The sequence below is a fragment of the Sus scrofa genome, chromosome 1 (genome assembly GCF_000003025.6).
Source record: "Sus scrofa isolate TJ Tabasco breed Duroc chromosome 1, Sscrofa11.1, whole genome shotgun sequence".
In the NCBI taxonomy this organism is placed as follows: domain Eukaryota; kingdom Metazoa; phylum Chordata; class Mammalia; order Artiodactyla; family Suidae; genus Sus; species Sus scrofa.
This window is the reverse complement of record NC_010443.5, coordinates 38,007,557-38,024,296: the sequence shown is the minus strand read 5'-3', so window position 1 is coordinate 38,024,296 and position 16,740 is coordinate 38,007,557. Positions and strand designations below refer to the sequence as shown.

General features: G+C 39.5%; 1 protein-coding gene across 21 annotated transcripts in view; it reads left to right on the top strand.

The window, feature by feature from the left end:
- The window catches only part of NKAIN2 (sodium/potassium transporting ATPase interacting 2), a 1,025,964-nt gene extending 1,015,919 nt beyond the window's left edge, over window positions 1–10,045 (top strand). For 9 of the 21 annotated variants that reach the window (XR_002338465.1, XR_002338481.1, XR_002338499.1 and 6 more), the window contains 3 exons: window positions 3,826–3,907; window positions 4,508–4,596; window positions 7,735–10,045. Coding sequence is in view for 7 of the 21 variants with exons in the window: in XM_021072767.1 (XP_020928426.1) it covers window positions 3,826–3,907; window positions 7,735–7,744 (92 nt within the window). In the remaining 14 variants the exon portion in view is untranslated. Of the gene's footprint in view, window positions 1–3,825; window positions 3,912–4,507; window positions 4,597–7,734 lie in introns of those variants that run through there. The other 12 variants (XR_002338480.1, XR_002338482.1, XR_002338500.1 and 9 more) reach the window with 8 other exon arrangements.

The following is a 16,740-nucleotide window of genomic DNA, read 5'->3' as shown; positions in this document are numbered from 1 at the left end:
TAGCTGTCTGCCTTTTAAAATTTCCCCTCATGGTCTATTCCAGCTCCGTCTCCAAAAGCGAATGTGTTGACTAGTGGCTTTGTCATTAATAACCAAGGTAGTGTTTTAGCGTTTTATATTATAATACCTCCCCTGCCAACATGCATTTTTTTTTAAAGTGGTTTTAGGTTCACTGAACTCAGTGTTCATGATTAAAAGGTTTAAATAAAAGGGAAGCTCACAACAGGGAACATTTGAATGAAGAATATTTATTCGAAAAGCATTTTTTCCTCTTCCTTGGTAATTTCTAAATTCTATTATTGTTATTAAATCAGTGATTAAACTGATATGGCACTTTACTAATTTAAAATAATTAGACCTCCTTGTGCCTCCATAGTTCAATAGATACAAACACACCCATATCGCAGATAGGAAAATTAAGGCAAAGATAAAATGCTGCGACAATCACAAAGGAAAATGGTAACATTCCCGAGTTGTCTTCAGAGGACCAAAAGCAAATCACTCTACAGAGGCAAAGTTTTAAGTATAAATTTTATCTTCTCACCTTCAACCCCATCATGTGACTTTGCTTAGGGATGCTATGAACTGGCAAGAAAAGTGTTTTTCCTACCAGTTTATCAACATTTGCAGCACTTGACAGCATCCATCAATGGATGACCCTCTCTCCTTAGCCATTTTGATGCTAAAAGATGTCCTAGCCTCGTTTCTTCTACCCTTCTAGACTGAGAAGACTTCAGTGGTGGCTTCTTCCCATATAGGTATCCAAAAGGTTGTTTCTCTCAAAGGACCCAAACACCCACTGATAGTCTAAATCTTCTGTAAAAGGTCTTATTATTCAAGGCCTTATGGTGAAATGAGTAGTGCACTCAAATTTCACTTAGAAGTTTTACCAGCATCTTCCATGCTTCAGTTGCCTATTTAAACAGTCTAAAGAGTTCACTAAATACGGCTTCTAAGAACCCAACACTGTTCTGAAGCTACTGTACTAAATAGTAAATTTCATGCGATTTACACTATAGTGATGGAATCAACAAAAAGGTAGGTTCGTCACACGACAGGTGAAGGTAGCTTTCTTGTGCTTAACTGAAACCTAAGAAGAAATTCACAGAAATTAATCTAAAATCCCAGCAAGCCCCAATTTGCTCTAGCACCAATTACAATTACATTTCCCTTTTTCCAAGTGTTTCCTGGTCCTTGCTGCTTGTATGTGCCACTTCTAACTTACCCACCGGGAGTCCAAATGAAGCCAACCACCACCTCCCTCCCTCTTTTTTGTTCTGTTAAAGGCAGCAACTTTCTCCTAGACAACAAAATTGAGCCATGAGCCAAACATCTAGATGTAGTCACAATTACTTAGAGAAGTACAAAATGTTTCATGACTCCCATTGTTCAGAAAAGTTCTACAATATTTAGTAGCCTCTTTTAGGGCCTAAATAAGTAACAGAAAACAGACCAAAAATGGTATCAAGGGTGTTCAAAAGATGTAAACTAACTGATGTAATTCAATTTTGAGAGAAAAACATTTCTACTTAAGTGCTTCACAAACACGGCACTCCAAAGAGTTCCAGATGTGGTTGAAGCACCATTCTGTAAAAGATGGTAGACTTGGTTCTTTGCTAGACTGACCACCACACTCTCAACCCTAGTGGTCCACTGGATCCAGCTTATTCCTATTCCTTCCCTTTAGGCAGGCATCCAAACCATTACTGAGCATGACTACACATGGAAACTGATCTTACATAAATTCGTTGGCTATGAACTCAGGCATGTACATAAAATACATTACAGAAAGTGTACCCTTCGATTCTGGTTGAAATTTGAATGCCCTCTCACAAGAGAAATGGTAAAAATCCATCCCGATTACATTCAGGTCTTTTCTCACCTTGGTTCTGTGTCACCTGCTGTGGTTAAGTGAGGACTGTTGTACTATTCCACATTTGACCAGAAGAGAGATTCTGGCTTGGTAAAAGTGTTATCATAATGAAAAAAAAGTGAGAAATAGACATGGAGGCACCTTGAATGCATATTACTAAATGAAAGAATCCAATCAGGAAAGGCTGGATACTGTAGAGGAGTCCAACTGTATAACATTCTGGAAAAGGCAGAAGTATGGGGACAGTAAGATGATCAGTGGTTCCTAGAGATTAGGGGAAAGGGAAGGATAAAAAGGCAGAACACAGGGTTTTTAGGGCAGGGAAATTCTCTATGATACTAAAACTGTGGATACATGCATTATGGATTTGTCAAAACTTATAGAATTTAAAACACCAGAAGTGAATCCCAATGCAGACTCTGGACTTTTGGGGTGATGACGACATGTCAATGTAGGTTTATCAGTTGTAACAAATGCTCTGGTGCAGAAGGATGTGCATGTGTGGTGCAGGGGGTTATGGGAACTCAGTACTTCTCACTTTTGCTGTGAACCTAAAAAAGTCTATTTAAAAAGAAATCAGATTTCCCCACTAAACAGACAAACATACATCACGGACTTTGTTACTTTCTGCAGTTTCTACCTGGATATTAAAAGGAAAACAAAAACTAGTCAAAGCTAAACCAGAAGAGTAAGATTATGAAAATTAAAGATAACCTCTATCATCCTCAATCTCTAGCTTCCCTTCTTTTTTCTGTCATCTCTTGTCAGCTTTTTGTCGTTTTGCCTCTTTCAGCCCTGCCATACAACCATCACGTCCAGGAAAAGAAAAAAACTTTTTACAGTACTCATTGTTTCAGTGACTGTTGCTTCCAAAATGTAGTAGGGTAAAACAATATTATGCTAGTGGATTCTTTGGTTAAGAATTCAGACAGGGTACAGTGAGAATGGCTTGTCTCTGACCCCTGATGTCAGGGGCCTCAGCTGGGAACACTCCAGCACTGGGTTGACGCAACAACTTGGGGCTTGAATCATTTGGAGGCAGTTTCTCACATGTCTGAGTGTTGATGCTGACTATCAGCTGGGACCTCAGCTAGCCTGTCAGCTTAAATCACATCCAAGGGTTCTCCATTATCTCTCCATGTGGGCTAATTTAGGTTTGGCGGCTGTGTTCCAAAAGAGAGCATCCCAAAGGAGCAAAGAAAAAGTGCATGACATTATCTTGATCTAGCCTTGGAAGTCACATATTGTCACTTCTATACTTTATTGGTCAAAGTGGCCACAAAGTTCTACCTACCTTCAAACTGTAAGGTTACATTGTAAGCAGATATGGAGTAGGCGATAGATTGTACCAAAATGGCTACAACACTACCACAGTAACTCTTGTTATATCTCATCACCTTAAATATCTACACATGCATTGCATTTAGATGTTTAGTTAGACAATTGGAAATACAGATGGTGGAGCAAAGTCTATTTGAGATTATAAACCACATAATGGCAGGGACAGCCATGTTGAGTTAACTTACATGAGCTCCACCACAGCACCTTGTAGCTGACAATCATAGGATGCGTTATTACTAGTGCTGCAGTTGGTGATAGATCCATGCACTTGAGCGATTATTTTTACATGTATAATGTGTTGCAGGAAAAACACACTAACCAAAAAGATATATCACGTCTTTATTGTACAAGTGAATTTTATTACTCCAATTAGGTCTCGGTTGCTTCAAAGGAGTATATAATTTGTTCTTCCAAGTGAATATTCTTGTAAAGCAATAATTGAATCTCATTGTTGGGAAGGGGAATCACAGCCTTGAAGGAACTATCTTTCCACAATTAGCTATTCCTGGTTTCACAAGATGATTAAAATGTTTATACTGATTATCTCTGTAATATGGACTGTGAATGGTTATCTCTTATGTTAAATAACTAAGGCAACTGTCCCTTTGCAGTTGATTTCATAGGTGGCTTTGACTCTTATGGCTATCAGGGGCCTCAGAAGACATCTCATTTACAACTACAGCCTATGTACATGTAAGTACTTTATTTGGAGGCATCCTTCTGGGATACTTAAAACTGATTAAGTACAGGTCATTGTGACACAGCAGATGATGTGCAGCTTCCCTCCAGTCATATACTTCCAGTATTTTCTTTTATAATGTTTTCAGATAATTCTGATGACATTTCATGCATAATTTAAGGTTTATCAGAAAAGCCATCTCTCAAGTCTTACATAAGTAACAACTACATGGCTAAAAACCCAATATGCGATTTCTTTACCCAAAAGTTGTATATTTTTAAAGTGATAACGTTGTAGGTAGTCATGTGTAACTATGTGAACCATACGTTCTGGTTTTCCCAGTATAGTCTCAATTTACATGGGTTATCCTGGTGTAATTATTACCAGAACTCCCTACTACTCTTAAAAATGTTCTCATTTAGATAAGTGACAAGTTTATCACCTTAATTATATCTAAGGCTTAAAAATTTTAAGGCCATAATACTCCTATCATTTTTCTGGTGTGGAAAGTCCAAGTGAAACCAGAATATTAACACTGAAACTTATCAGACCCTTAACTCTAGCACTCGAGAGCAGACATACAATCAGAGCCTGATTTTTATATCTGTGTTTAGGCAAATTCCCTTGGATAACAACTGATAACAAATTCTATATATCAGCATCAAGTGATATGCTGAATTGCAAGCGAAGATCAAAATAGAAAGTAAGATTCCAATTCATTTTGAAATGTGAGCTTCTCTTTGAAGATATGTGTTTGTCATCGTTGTCCTCCACCATTGAATCATTTTACCTTTTAATATTGTTAGTGTGTTAGGATAAGTGTGTTTGGGGGAAGTTTCTCCTCCAGAGAGATTAAGGTAATGCTTATACATCCCCCCCCTTTTAAGCTTCTCTTTACAAATAGAACGATCTATGCATCACGACTGCATTGTGTGTGTCTCTTGTAGTTCCCCCAAAGCATTTGGTAACACCACTCATAAAAAAGACCTCATCAGTTCAGAAATCAGCCAATGCTATATGTCACTCAAAGCATCCTTTCAGTAAACAGGGCACATCACACTTCTGTCTTTTACATCTCCACAACTACTGCCCTGACTCAGGCATGCACTACCTCAAGTTTCCCAGTCTATTTTAGAACCCCTATCTCATCTTCCATGTGACTGCCGAGTTAACTTCTTAAAGTACCACTATGTTAGGCCCCTGCCCCCAAACCATCAGTGATTCCTTATTACCTACTGAACAAAGGTCCAAACTCTCTCAGACTTTGCAAATCTGGTCTGGCCTCAATGTTCTATTGAGACATTATTTATTCTCTTCAACCTATAATAACTTTTGAGCCTCAACCACATAAAGATGCTGGGAGACACTAGAAAAAAATGTAATGAGTAGGAATTGGCACCTGCTTCCTAAAGCTTATCTATTGAGGGCAGAGTGTCCCATTCTCTCTCCTCATCCATTCACCGCCCCCCCAGCCAAATAAAACTCTTGACTTCTGCAAATGTGTAGTATTCTTTTGACACTTCCAAATTTCACTCTTCTATATCCCACTGTCCTTCAAAGTTGTATCTTCAAATATATCTCCTTTATGAAACATTTCTTAAATCTTTTTCCCAGTATTTTTATTTCGCCCCATATTATAGTTGTATTTTTATTTATACTACACCATTTCCATCCTCCAAGAATAGACAGCTTAAAGAGTGATAAGACTATCATTCTTCAATATTCTAACAGTCTTGAGTAAAGTTCTACTTAAAGACAAAGCAGAAAGAAGTGGCTAAGATGAACTACTGAAGGCAGACTGCATGAGATAAAAATGGTTTATGGCCTTGGACATAAATTTATTTGAATAACTTCTCACCAAGCCTGTTTCCTCACCTGCGAGAGATGAGAGCATATGTCCTTCATATAATTGTTCTGAATTTATATAAAATAATGCTTGTAGAGCATTACAACATGTGACATATCCTAACGAATTATTGGTTACATAGCATTGTTCCTATATTACTCAAAGAATTTATCGAGTCAGAAATCAACATATACTGTATTATTTCCTGAAAGATTTCCTCCGTAAATACATTGCATATATCAGCCCAAGTAACAATGTATTTGCGCTCAAGAGAAGACCAGAACATCTATAAGTCCTGCAATTTCTTGTTTCTGACAGTATCATATAACTTATCACGTTACATTGCAGTCCATATTAATGATCAATTTGAGCAAAACATAAGTGGGAAGTAACCACTATGTAAGGATCAGGTATAACATGAGAATGATAGTTTTACATAATCAAGAATAGTTTCAAACCAGACATTTATACTTCCAATATGGCTTTGAAGACTTAAATATCTAGCATGATATTCCTCAAAGACAAAACTTAATAGATTACTTTTAAATGCTAAACCAAAAAGTAATAGTTTTTCTCCCTACTGCCTGGAAATGGTAAAATTACAAGCACATTCAAGTCTCACTGCTCATGAAATGAGTTAAATTTTTAACAAGTCACTAGTCAAATTACTACTACCACCCCTTCTACAAAGCATCCTTTAGTGGACCTCAAGTACTCGAACACTAAGATTTTTCAGATGAGAAAACTAAATGAAAGAAAAATAAAGATCATATAGCTTATTAGTTACACAGGCCCAATTATCCACTAGTTTTGCTGACCCCTTAGTCCCCCCCACCACCTAAATTCTTAGATGGACTGTTAGTACACGGACATTTCATTCCCAGATTTCTCACACTAACTTAGCTGCCATGGCTCCATACATGTCTGTACCCTCCCCTTTTCCTACATTCCCTTTATTCCCTTTTGACTTCACATTCTGTGCTGTTGAATGAAGAGCTTTTTCAGCTGTGTAGCCTTTCAAAACAATCATTGGAAAGCCACTGCCTATTAAAACCCCATGGGACCCAAACGTTTATTCATGTATACACATCATCCCCTGCTGGGGTGGGGGGGGTGGGCAGAGACCTGAGCATCTCCTTTGTCTTTGTTCTTTGGGGTGGACCTTCTCTCCTGTCAACCTGCCACAAATAAGTCTCAAAGTAAGAGTAATTTAGCATCATGGGCCAGTTTAAGTACCCCGATATTATATAGCAACTGGAAATCAAAGCAGTTCCTTAGAAGGAAAACAAATGCTTAAAAGCAAGGCACTTGTAGCTATGGGGTTTCCATTATACCCAGCAAATCTTCTGTGGCTCAGAGCCTGGACAAAGCTTCGAAAACACTGCCCTAACTGACCTCCGTTCACAGCCATATTTCACTTCTGTCGTCAGTGACTAGACAGTCTTTTGTAAATTAAGTTGGGTGAATATTCTTCGTGCATAATTTTTCAGATTATCTACAATAGAAACGTTTTCACTCATTTGTCATGTAGTTTGATAAAGCTCTTTGAAACAAATAACGGCTATGAAATTGCACAAAAAACATTCCCATGTCCGTGGGTAAATTTTCTAAAAAGCCAGCTGCTTTGACTACCCACTGACCCACGTGCCAAAGCAGGTGGAGGTCGGTTGGGCTCCCTGAAGTGTGAGAACATCCCATAGAATACCAGACCACATTTGAAAATGTCTCATTCCCTCTGGCAGCCTGATTGCACAGCAATATGTAGTCATTCGTCCCCAGAGAATGGATTTTAAATTACCGTTAAGTGGCCTTTCTATCCAGAAGGTTGTACTGAGGGAAAAAAGGAGAACTGTCTATTTAAAGCACAATTTGGGCTTTGGACTTTTTGGTGGGGGGTGGGGTGGGACTTCTCTTGTGCTTGGAGAGGTAAGAAAAGGTGCTGAGCTCTTCCCCTTGATTAAAAAATCTCTCTATCCCCCTCTCTCTCTCTCTCAGGTCGAAGTAATACAAATGGCTTCAGTACATCAGCTCCTGGACCCCTCAAAGAACTTGTTTCCCAGTGGCCTCCTGCATTTTTTGAAGAGCAAGAAGCAACTGAGTTTATATATATATATACACACATATTAACAAAGAAACAGTCTTCACATACACTGGGACACACACACAATTATACTTGGCCTCCTCTTTCTAACTGAAACAGATAAACATGCAGGACATGCCCTGTGGTGGATTTCCTGAAAGCAGGCTGCTTTCTCCCAGGCCTTTGGAAAGTTCCTGAGGAAACGTGTTGGTGCTCTCTGCTGGCCGACACTAACTCCTCTGCAGCTCAACCAGTCAGCCTCCCATAGCTGCAAAGTCATCCAGGGCACATTAGCTTGAAAGCCCCGTTTTCTAGCGCACCATGTGTCTTGATAGCGCCACAGCTATGAAGGCAATGTAATTGCAAAGACAAAACATGCCATGACGACCTAGTAACTGAAGTCTGAAATGGCAGGTTGTTTGCCCTAAAGCTAGACCGTACATACTTGCCTTAACCCACCTAAGTTGTGCGCTTGAGAACCTCAGCGCATACATCCCCGAGTCACTTCCTTTAGGCTAACACACTGCTATTAATTCCGAATGGGTTTGAGTCTATGTGTCTCATGTCAAGAAACAAGACTGTCTAGCTCAGCAGCTCCACTGTCTAAGAAAACTGCCAGCTGTCAGCAAAGTGCTTCTACCATTGAGCCTCCATGGTGGCCAAAAAGAGACCAGTAATAACAAGTTGTAATCATCATCTTTATAATTCTTCAAAGTCTTCAGAGGAGGTTGGGTGGGACAAAAAATGTATTAATCTACTAAACTCATTAATCTACCGGAAGCAGAGATCAGAAATGGCTTAATTCTAACCAGTTTTATTTATTGCACTCTAGGTGCTTTTTTAAGTATCTACAAATGTCTTTTACTAACAGAAACAGCTGTGGATTTCTATCAACAGAGGCCAACTGAATATGTATTAGCTATGTTTACTCTTTTATATCTAATTCAAATGGAAGACCCTATGTAGATGAACTTTTTTTCCTAACTTCAGCGTACGAGATTATTTTCTGGGTGGGCGGGGGGAGCAGTAGTTAACCTTGGTGAAACATTTGAGATCTTTGTGGTATTTGGGGGATCTGTTGTGTGTTAGAGTGTATTTTAATCCTCCTGTATTATTGTGGCAGAAAAAAAAACTGTGCTGTTAACGTAGTTGGCAACAAGATGCCTTTGGAAACTTAATAGTAGGTCAATGTGTTTATGAAATATTCTGAATTCTAGAAAATTGTTTTATATATTCAAGCATTCTTTGGTTTTCATGAGTGAAACACATAATTAGCTCAGGCTTGTCAGGAACTCAGATGAGTTTTGGGGATCCACCTGAGATAATAAGTTCAGTATTTTTCCAAAAGTAATAATACACCATCCTTAAATGCAGTGAAATTGACTTGAAAAGTTAGAGATTGGCATGAAGCAACTTTTTCCTCTTGGTTTCTATGAGGTTTGTTACTGGGCTAACCTACTTTGGATATTAGCTCATCCAAATCTACATTAATCAGTCCCATTCCTGTGTCTGCATGGATGTCTGATCTACACACACATGAATTTGAAAATGACAAAGGGACAAAGGTTACTATTAGAACATAAACTACAAAAAAGGTTCCAGCACGTGTGCTTGAATTCTCAGTGGTCTATGTTTGTCCATATATACATGTATAGAACATGTCAGTGAAACCTCACTTTAGTGACATGCATGTTAAGTGTATGAGAAACTTTACCAATGTTATCGTCCTTTGATTCTTAATATAAATACTATACATGCCGGAAAACTAATGTGACTATTAATGTGACTACAAAAATGAGGTTTCACTGTACATTCCTGCTGGGATGCAATTCCACCTTATGAGACATGTATATGGATTAATAAACCTTCATATCCCTGCTTTAAGTTGCAGCCAAGTTACCATCTATTTACTATCATCATGACCCAAATTTTCAAAAACAGTTGTTGACTACTAAAAAGGATTCAGTGGACAGGGAGCACAGTCATGTGATTCTATCTGGGAATAAACATCGAAGTTGTACAGCTGTATCCTCCTCAAAATCCGGTGAAGAATGCTATTTTTCTAGGCTGAGCTTTTGTTATAAACCTAATATTCAGAAGGCAAGAGTTACAATCCTGATGTGTCTTTTTTTTCCGTTTGTTAATTCTGAATGTATTTTTAACAGAGTGATTTTTTTGACTTACTAGTGTAATTTGCATTTTAAAAATAAATGGAAAAACAATCAAGTTTCTGAGCCATCCCTGAAAGCTCTTGTTCCTTCTCAGAGTGTATTTGAGTAGGTCATTGACAGGGAAACCCTAGTTCACTTACAGTGTGTTGATGTTCTATGCCATAGAGGGATGTCTCAGCAGTAAAAAGGAATTGCCAGGTTTGGCACTACTTTAGCTCAGTCATAGGTAGCAGGTACTTTCATTATCTACTGACAGTTCTTTTACAAGACTGCCTGGAATAGACTTGCTGTCATTGGGAGAACTGCTTTTTCCTCCTCTATCTGGAATTGATAGTTAGCATCAGGCTAACAGCTGACCGAGGGCACTATACTAAAAACCTTTGGTTAACTTAGGGTTTTTTTTTTTTTTTGGTATGCCAATTTAAAATACTCACGTATTGCCCCTTTGATGATATAGTCTTTGATGACAGCTACAGCAGAGGAGAGGCAAGTAGAAAAGACTACCCCCTGGCATTTGTAATAGAATGGCCTTAGGTTTAACTATTTCCCATATGTGCTCAAGGGAGAGAGGGCTCAAGCTGTTCCAGGCTGATGATGGGGTTACATCCTACCTCTTAATCCTACTTCTGGGGGGGCACGCTAGTCCCCCAGAAGCCAAACTCCAAAATTGAAAGGCTTTAAGGCAGCCTTCCAAGAAGTTGAAGGTCAACTTGCAGCATTTCACTCCCGGGCCACATGGAGAGAGAGCCTTGCCTACTTTTCAATTTTGTTCCCTGTGTGAGATGTATCGGATTCAGGTTTATTGAAGGAAGTGTGGATGATAGTCAGGATGTTGCGTCCTACTGTGAGGGCAAATGCGCACAAGGTCTCAGTTGCATAAAAAGGCAAAAGCGAATAGATCAACCCTACACAAGTTCCTTACTCGGGAGCTCCCCATTAAAGAAGCTATGCATTTGGTAAATAACAGGTGATACCAAGCTCTTCACCTGGTAGCTACTAAAAAACCATCCCTGATACAGTGAAGCAACTATCCAAAATATCCCAATATAACAAGTAGTCAATTCGAACTCAGAATCTCATTTTAGATTGATCGTATTGTAGAACAAACCCATTCATTACAGCAACAGTAAACTAAGGCCCACAGAGGTTAAGAGATTGCATTTTAGGCATACACTGTGAAGTTGAGTAAATGCCTTGCCATTCTGCAACAAATTCTAGTATGGGTACTCTGGTCAGAATAGAGTGAGCCACATCCTGGACAAGTGGATTTGTCAAGTGACTCTGGACTGTGTAAGTCAAGTGAACACTGATAAGGAAGAATATAAGATCAGAAAATGCCTCTGAATTGTGTATTGACTTCAGTATAGTTTCAATGTTAAATATACTGTGTCAGCTGAAGAAAATTCACAACCTAAAGTTGAAAATTAGGATTTATTTAGTGGATTTTCTGAGGACTTAAGCCTGGAAGAAAGCCTCTCAGGACTAAAGGACTGCTCCGAGGAGTGAGGGGAGGAGCTAGAAGAGTTCTGCAACAAGAACTAGGTAGTCAGAATATCGAAAGATTGCTGTTCAGATCAGACATTAAGTTCAGTGCTTTTCAGTGTATGAAAAGGTCTGAGAGGCTGGGCTCACTGAAGTCATTCTTTTGATAGGCACTTTTTCTAGGGCCAGTATCCTGCTTTTCTCCATCCTGAATCCCTTCAGGATGTAGTCAGGAGCCACTGGCTACTGGCTTAATGGCCTCAGCATCCTTTGTTTACTGGTAATGGCAAGCAACACTTTTCATTTACATGTTACTATTATATTAGAATATATACCTATATATCAACATGTATTTGATATATTATCAATTATGTTCATTTTCAGGGTTAGAAGTTTTTCTATTTCTTTTTAGATTAGATAGTATTAGGTTAAGATTACTCAAACTGTTCCATCCCGAGTACATGATCAAGATAATCTTCCTTCAGACATTATCAGTCTTATGTAACATTATGCCACTCCATGCTTATACTCAGGAAGCTTTGATAGCAAGATCCTTATGCTATAAAAATGAAGCCCAAATTATTCTCATCACATGTGAATCTCTGCTTTGGATCCATGTTCAATCCTCTTTTCATTGTATTACATCTACCTTCCACCCATTCCCAAGGTGGGGAGTGGGGGGGAATCTATGATTGATATATTATGTCCAACTTAAAACTGTTCATCTCTTGAAAACATTCACTTTTAATAGCTATGAGAGCAAAATCTCCAAGACATATATATACTCTATGCCTTTTTAATTCGAAAAAGTTTGAACCAGAGGATATATTCAAGGGTCTCAATTAACCACTGAGACTTGCACACAAGTTTCATGAGCTATGACTGCTGGTGACCTCGAAGAAAATGTAGGTGAGTTCCTCCTAGAAGGGATAAAGACGGGTCTTTTTATATTCTCTAGAATTAGAGATTGTTTTCCAAAAATCCTTAAAGATCACGGAGTTTAAGAACAAGTGAGCTTAAAATTTTGATGGGTATTGAAAGTTTATTTCTGTAGAAGATTCAGAGGAAAAAAATCCTTGTATAAGCCACATGTTCTGACACAGTTTAATCCACTATTAAAATCGATGTAAGCCTTTTCTACCATGAGAGCATAGAATTGTGGTACCTTAATAATAAAATGGGTGTATTTTTAACCTCTCCTTCTACCCTCATATGAATTTAAGCTGCAACAGCAATGAAATAAAACAATTCCCCCAAAAGATTGCAAATTGATGCTGTCACCCAAGGATGATGGATTGATTCAATTAATCAGTAAGTCTTTTCTAAGAGTCCTTCAGGGAGTTATTTACCAGAGGCATACCCTGTTTGTTCCCCTTCTGTGCGCCTGTCATTTTTCTTCATTATTCTTCTAGTTTTACTTGCTATATCCTTTGGGGATATGTTGATCTCCATGTGCAGAGAGGTTTCTGCACACAGCTGTCTAGACATAAATCTTGCAAGCCTCACACTGGAGGCCACCAGAACACCTGAGCCTCTTGTCACTGTCAGACTGACCAAGACGCTCAGGATAAAGTCAAACAAAATGGACACGGAGTTATGAATGGTAAGTCAATGGGGAAATATTAAATTGAATGAAAACTATGAAACATCCTCTTATTGGTAAGGATACAACCGCCTTGTGTTCCACACACCATGGAACTAGCCATCTCCAAAAGCAAGTAGGTAGGAAAGAGCCAGAGGGCTGAGAGGCTGAGGCTAATAATTCAGGGACAAAGCATATTCAAGTGTGCTGTTTCGAGTTGAAAGGCAAGTGCTCTTTTAAACATGAAAACGTTTCTATTTCTCATGAGCAAAATCACCCTATCAGTTCACGTTGTGTGAAGAACTTAAGGAGAAGATGTCTGCAGAAGAGCATCAACGCTACATCTTTCTATTGAGGTGGACAGTTTGTGGGCCCCAGCACAAAATGAAAATGTGGGACCCCTTGTTTAGAGAGTAGGAAAAAGTGCCGCTAGAGGTACTAAAATAGAGGGTTTTCCTGAAAATACTTTTATGTCTTAAGTAATAACTGTTACCCTTATTAATGGTTTATAATTTAATACATGTAGTCTTATAACTTTAAAATATTAAATGGGATATGTTGATTGAGCATAAGATTTAACTCACTTTTCTACAGCTGTGTTTAAGTCATCAACATGTATGCTTTTAGCCAGTTCATTTGCAATCAATATAAAGGATCATCTTGGCAAATGCATACAATTGTTTGATTTTTAATTGAGACTTTCTGCTGATGTAGCTATTTCTGGAGCTGTGAAGAATTTTTTAAAAAAGTGACAATACTGAAAGTATTTCTGATGAAAACTGAAATATGCTTTAGTTATTTGAGCTAATGGCTTGGAGGACAAGATTTATTCTCCTTAAGTCAGTTGTGTAACCTGAATTTTAAAAATTATAGTGGCATTTCAGTATTTTCTGATATTGCCTGTAACTTGTAGAGGTTGTTCAAGAAGCTGAACATGGCTTCATGATTTTCTGTAATTGAGAACACTTATTTGTATGTCTTACTGTTGTATCTCCAATTACAAGAAATTTTAAAGTCAGTCACCTTCCTAGTTAGTAATTTGTTCATTTGAAGTTCACAGGAAATTAGCTCTTTTCTGTCCACTGCTAGCTACAAACTTTAATTTCTGTGTAAGCCTGCAGATGCGTTTTATAAGGTTGCAGTTTTCAAAGCCACAAAACTCTGAATACTTCTAAGAGCTGATATGCTTCATTGCAATATTCACGTGTATGCTTTTATCTATGGTTTACAACAGTTTACTGCCTGAGTACCAGCAGTTCCTAGCCCAGCGCTAAACTATGTAGTTAATGTTTGTGCAGAAGTGGCAGAGCAGGGATGGGCCCTCTTGGGGAATTGACAGGCAAGTCGGCCTTTCACAGTTCCCAGGGCTGCCTTGGGCCTCTATATTCCCCGGAGGCATAGCAGTCATTTCTGCCACTGACACCACTGCCAATCTGGACCCAGGTCCCTTCCTGGTCACCTGCTCAGCCAGCCCTGAGGCTGGCCGGGCCAATTGCCTGGCATGCTGTGCACTGTGCCCAGGGGCCCGAGGCCGAACCCTCAGGCACTGAGGCTTGATCAAACACTTTCACAGGGGCTGTCCCCCCAGGGTACCTCTTCCGCTCACCATGTGCTAGGAAATATTAAGCATTTCATGAAGCGGATAGTAGAGCATTAAACCGACCACCAGACTCTGGAGTATGGGTGATAGAATGTGATACCCACCCCATAACCCATAAAGCTAGCCCTACTGTCAGAAGCCAAGGGTAAAAAATTTCTGCTTCTACCCCCACTTCACACTTAGCACCATTTTGTTTGGAATAGAATTAAGATGCATCTTACTAAGATTATTCCTGGGATTTTTTTTTTTCTTCTTCTTTAGTAAAGAGTAACTGTTTCAAGAGAGTTTTAAGAGATATCCCAGATACTGAAACAGATTTGAGTACTTTTAGGTCTCCCAATGAATTGGATCAAGTACCGGTTATACGTATGATTAGTAAGGTTTTTTTGTTTTTTTTAAATCACCCTTCCCAAAGATTGTTTGGATAATTGAAATCCCTCTCCGTGCATGGGCAACATGGCACGGCTGTAATTCAATCTAGTAGTATAACTTTAAGAACAAAAGTTTCAATAACAAAGGTCATTTACTCAATCCCTCCCACTAAAATTCTAAAGGATTGTTGAGATTAGTGGTAGTATATTGCCAAAACTTTTGGCATTGCAGCAGCAGAGAAAGCCTAAGTTTACAAGGATAGGAAGAAGTGAGGTTACAACTGAATTCACGTGGTTCCAGCATAAGAACAGAAGGAATAGAAACCAGCTGACAAGAGTAGAACTGGGTCTAAATTGGTTCTACACCAGTTCCTAGTTATGTTGCTTCGAGAAAGACCGAACAGACAAGACACAAGGGTACCTGTGTGTCGCCATGAAACACTGCAACTGGGATTAAGGTCATTTCCTTTTGGAAACATGAATCCTGACCAGAGAACTGTTGTGATTGATAAAGGGTGTTAAAAGCCTTTCCAGGTTAAGGGAAGAATGACCTGGGTTCACTTCATTAACAAGCTGAGTCTTAGAGTGGTGCTATTGATAAGGGGTATTAAATCCTTGCCAGGTTAAGGGAAAAAAGTGATCTGGGTTCAGTTTTAGTTTGTAACAAGCTCTTAGAATGCTGTTTCAACCTGCACAAATACCCAAGTTCTCTGGCTCATGTCCTTGCTGACAGTCTGGTACCCAGAGAGCATTTCTGTGATAGGAGACAGCATAGCCCCGCTTCATTACGTTAGAGAGACATGGTCCCAAGGGCCTTCTAGGGGTCAGCTATGCTGATAAGCACCTCTCGCCACTTCTCCTTCATCCCATGAATATTCAGTTGATATAATTAGTAGGGTCTAATAGAGAACAGATTGTGATTGCCAAGGTGGAGGTGGGGAGGGGTTAGGCATTCGTGACCAGTAGATACAAACCACTACACACAGAATGGGTGAACAAGATCCCACCGGGATAGCACAGGGAACCACACTACCCCACAATAAACCGTAAGAGAAGAGACTATGAAAATAGATTATCTATGTGACCAATACACAGCAGAAGCCAATACTAAGACAACATACATCAAAGGCATATAAAGGGACTAGTTTTAGTCACCCACTGCCCAGAAGGAACGGCATCCTAAACTTTGGAGAGAGCTGCAGCAAGATCCTTATCTTAGTTGTGTCAAGTGCCTTCTTACGGATGCTGTGTGGCCAGTACTTATGTGGCTGGGTCAGAGGGGAGACTGGGCTGAGTCCCCGGTTAGCAGTTCAGGTCTGAGGAGCCACTTAGCCAGCCTGCCACAACCCCAAGAGGAACAGATAAAGTGGCACCTAGAAGACAGCGCCTGGTACTTAGGGCCCTGGAACAGCAGCCACTTCCCTGTCGCTCAGAAAAGGGGAGTAACCTAGATGCTGAAAGGCCTACAGGTCAGCACAGGATCTTAGGTTCGTTTTATTTCACACACCTCCCATCCCACTCCCCCCCACCTCCAGCTTTCCTTCTCTTTATGGTCCTACTAGGGTTAGGCTGCTCTGATCCTCACAGAAGGCAGACAATAATAACCCCAGTCCCTTGAAGTTTCCCATCTTCCAACCTACAAACTTTGCAGGAGAACACAGGTTTTCACAGTGATGTGGGGGAGTGAGAGGAGGAAATTTTAGAAACCCTGCTAT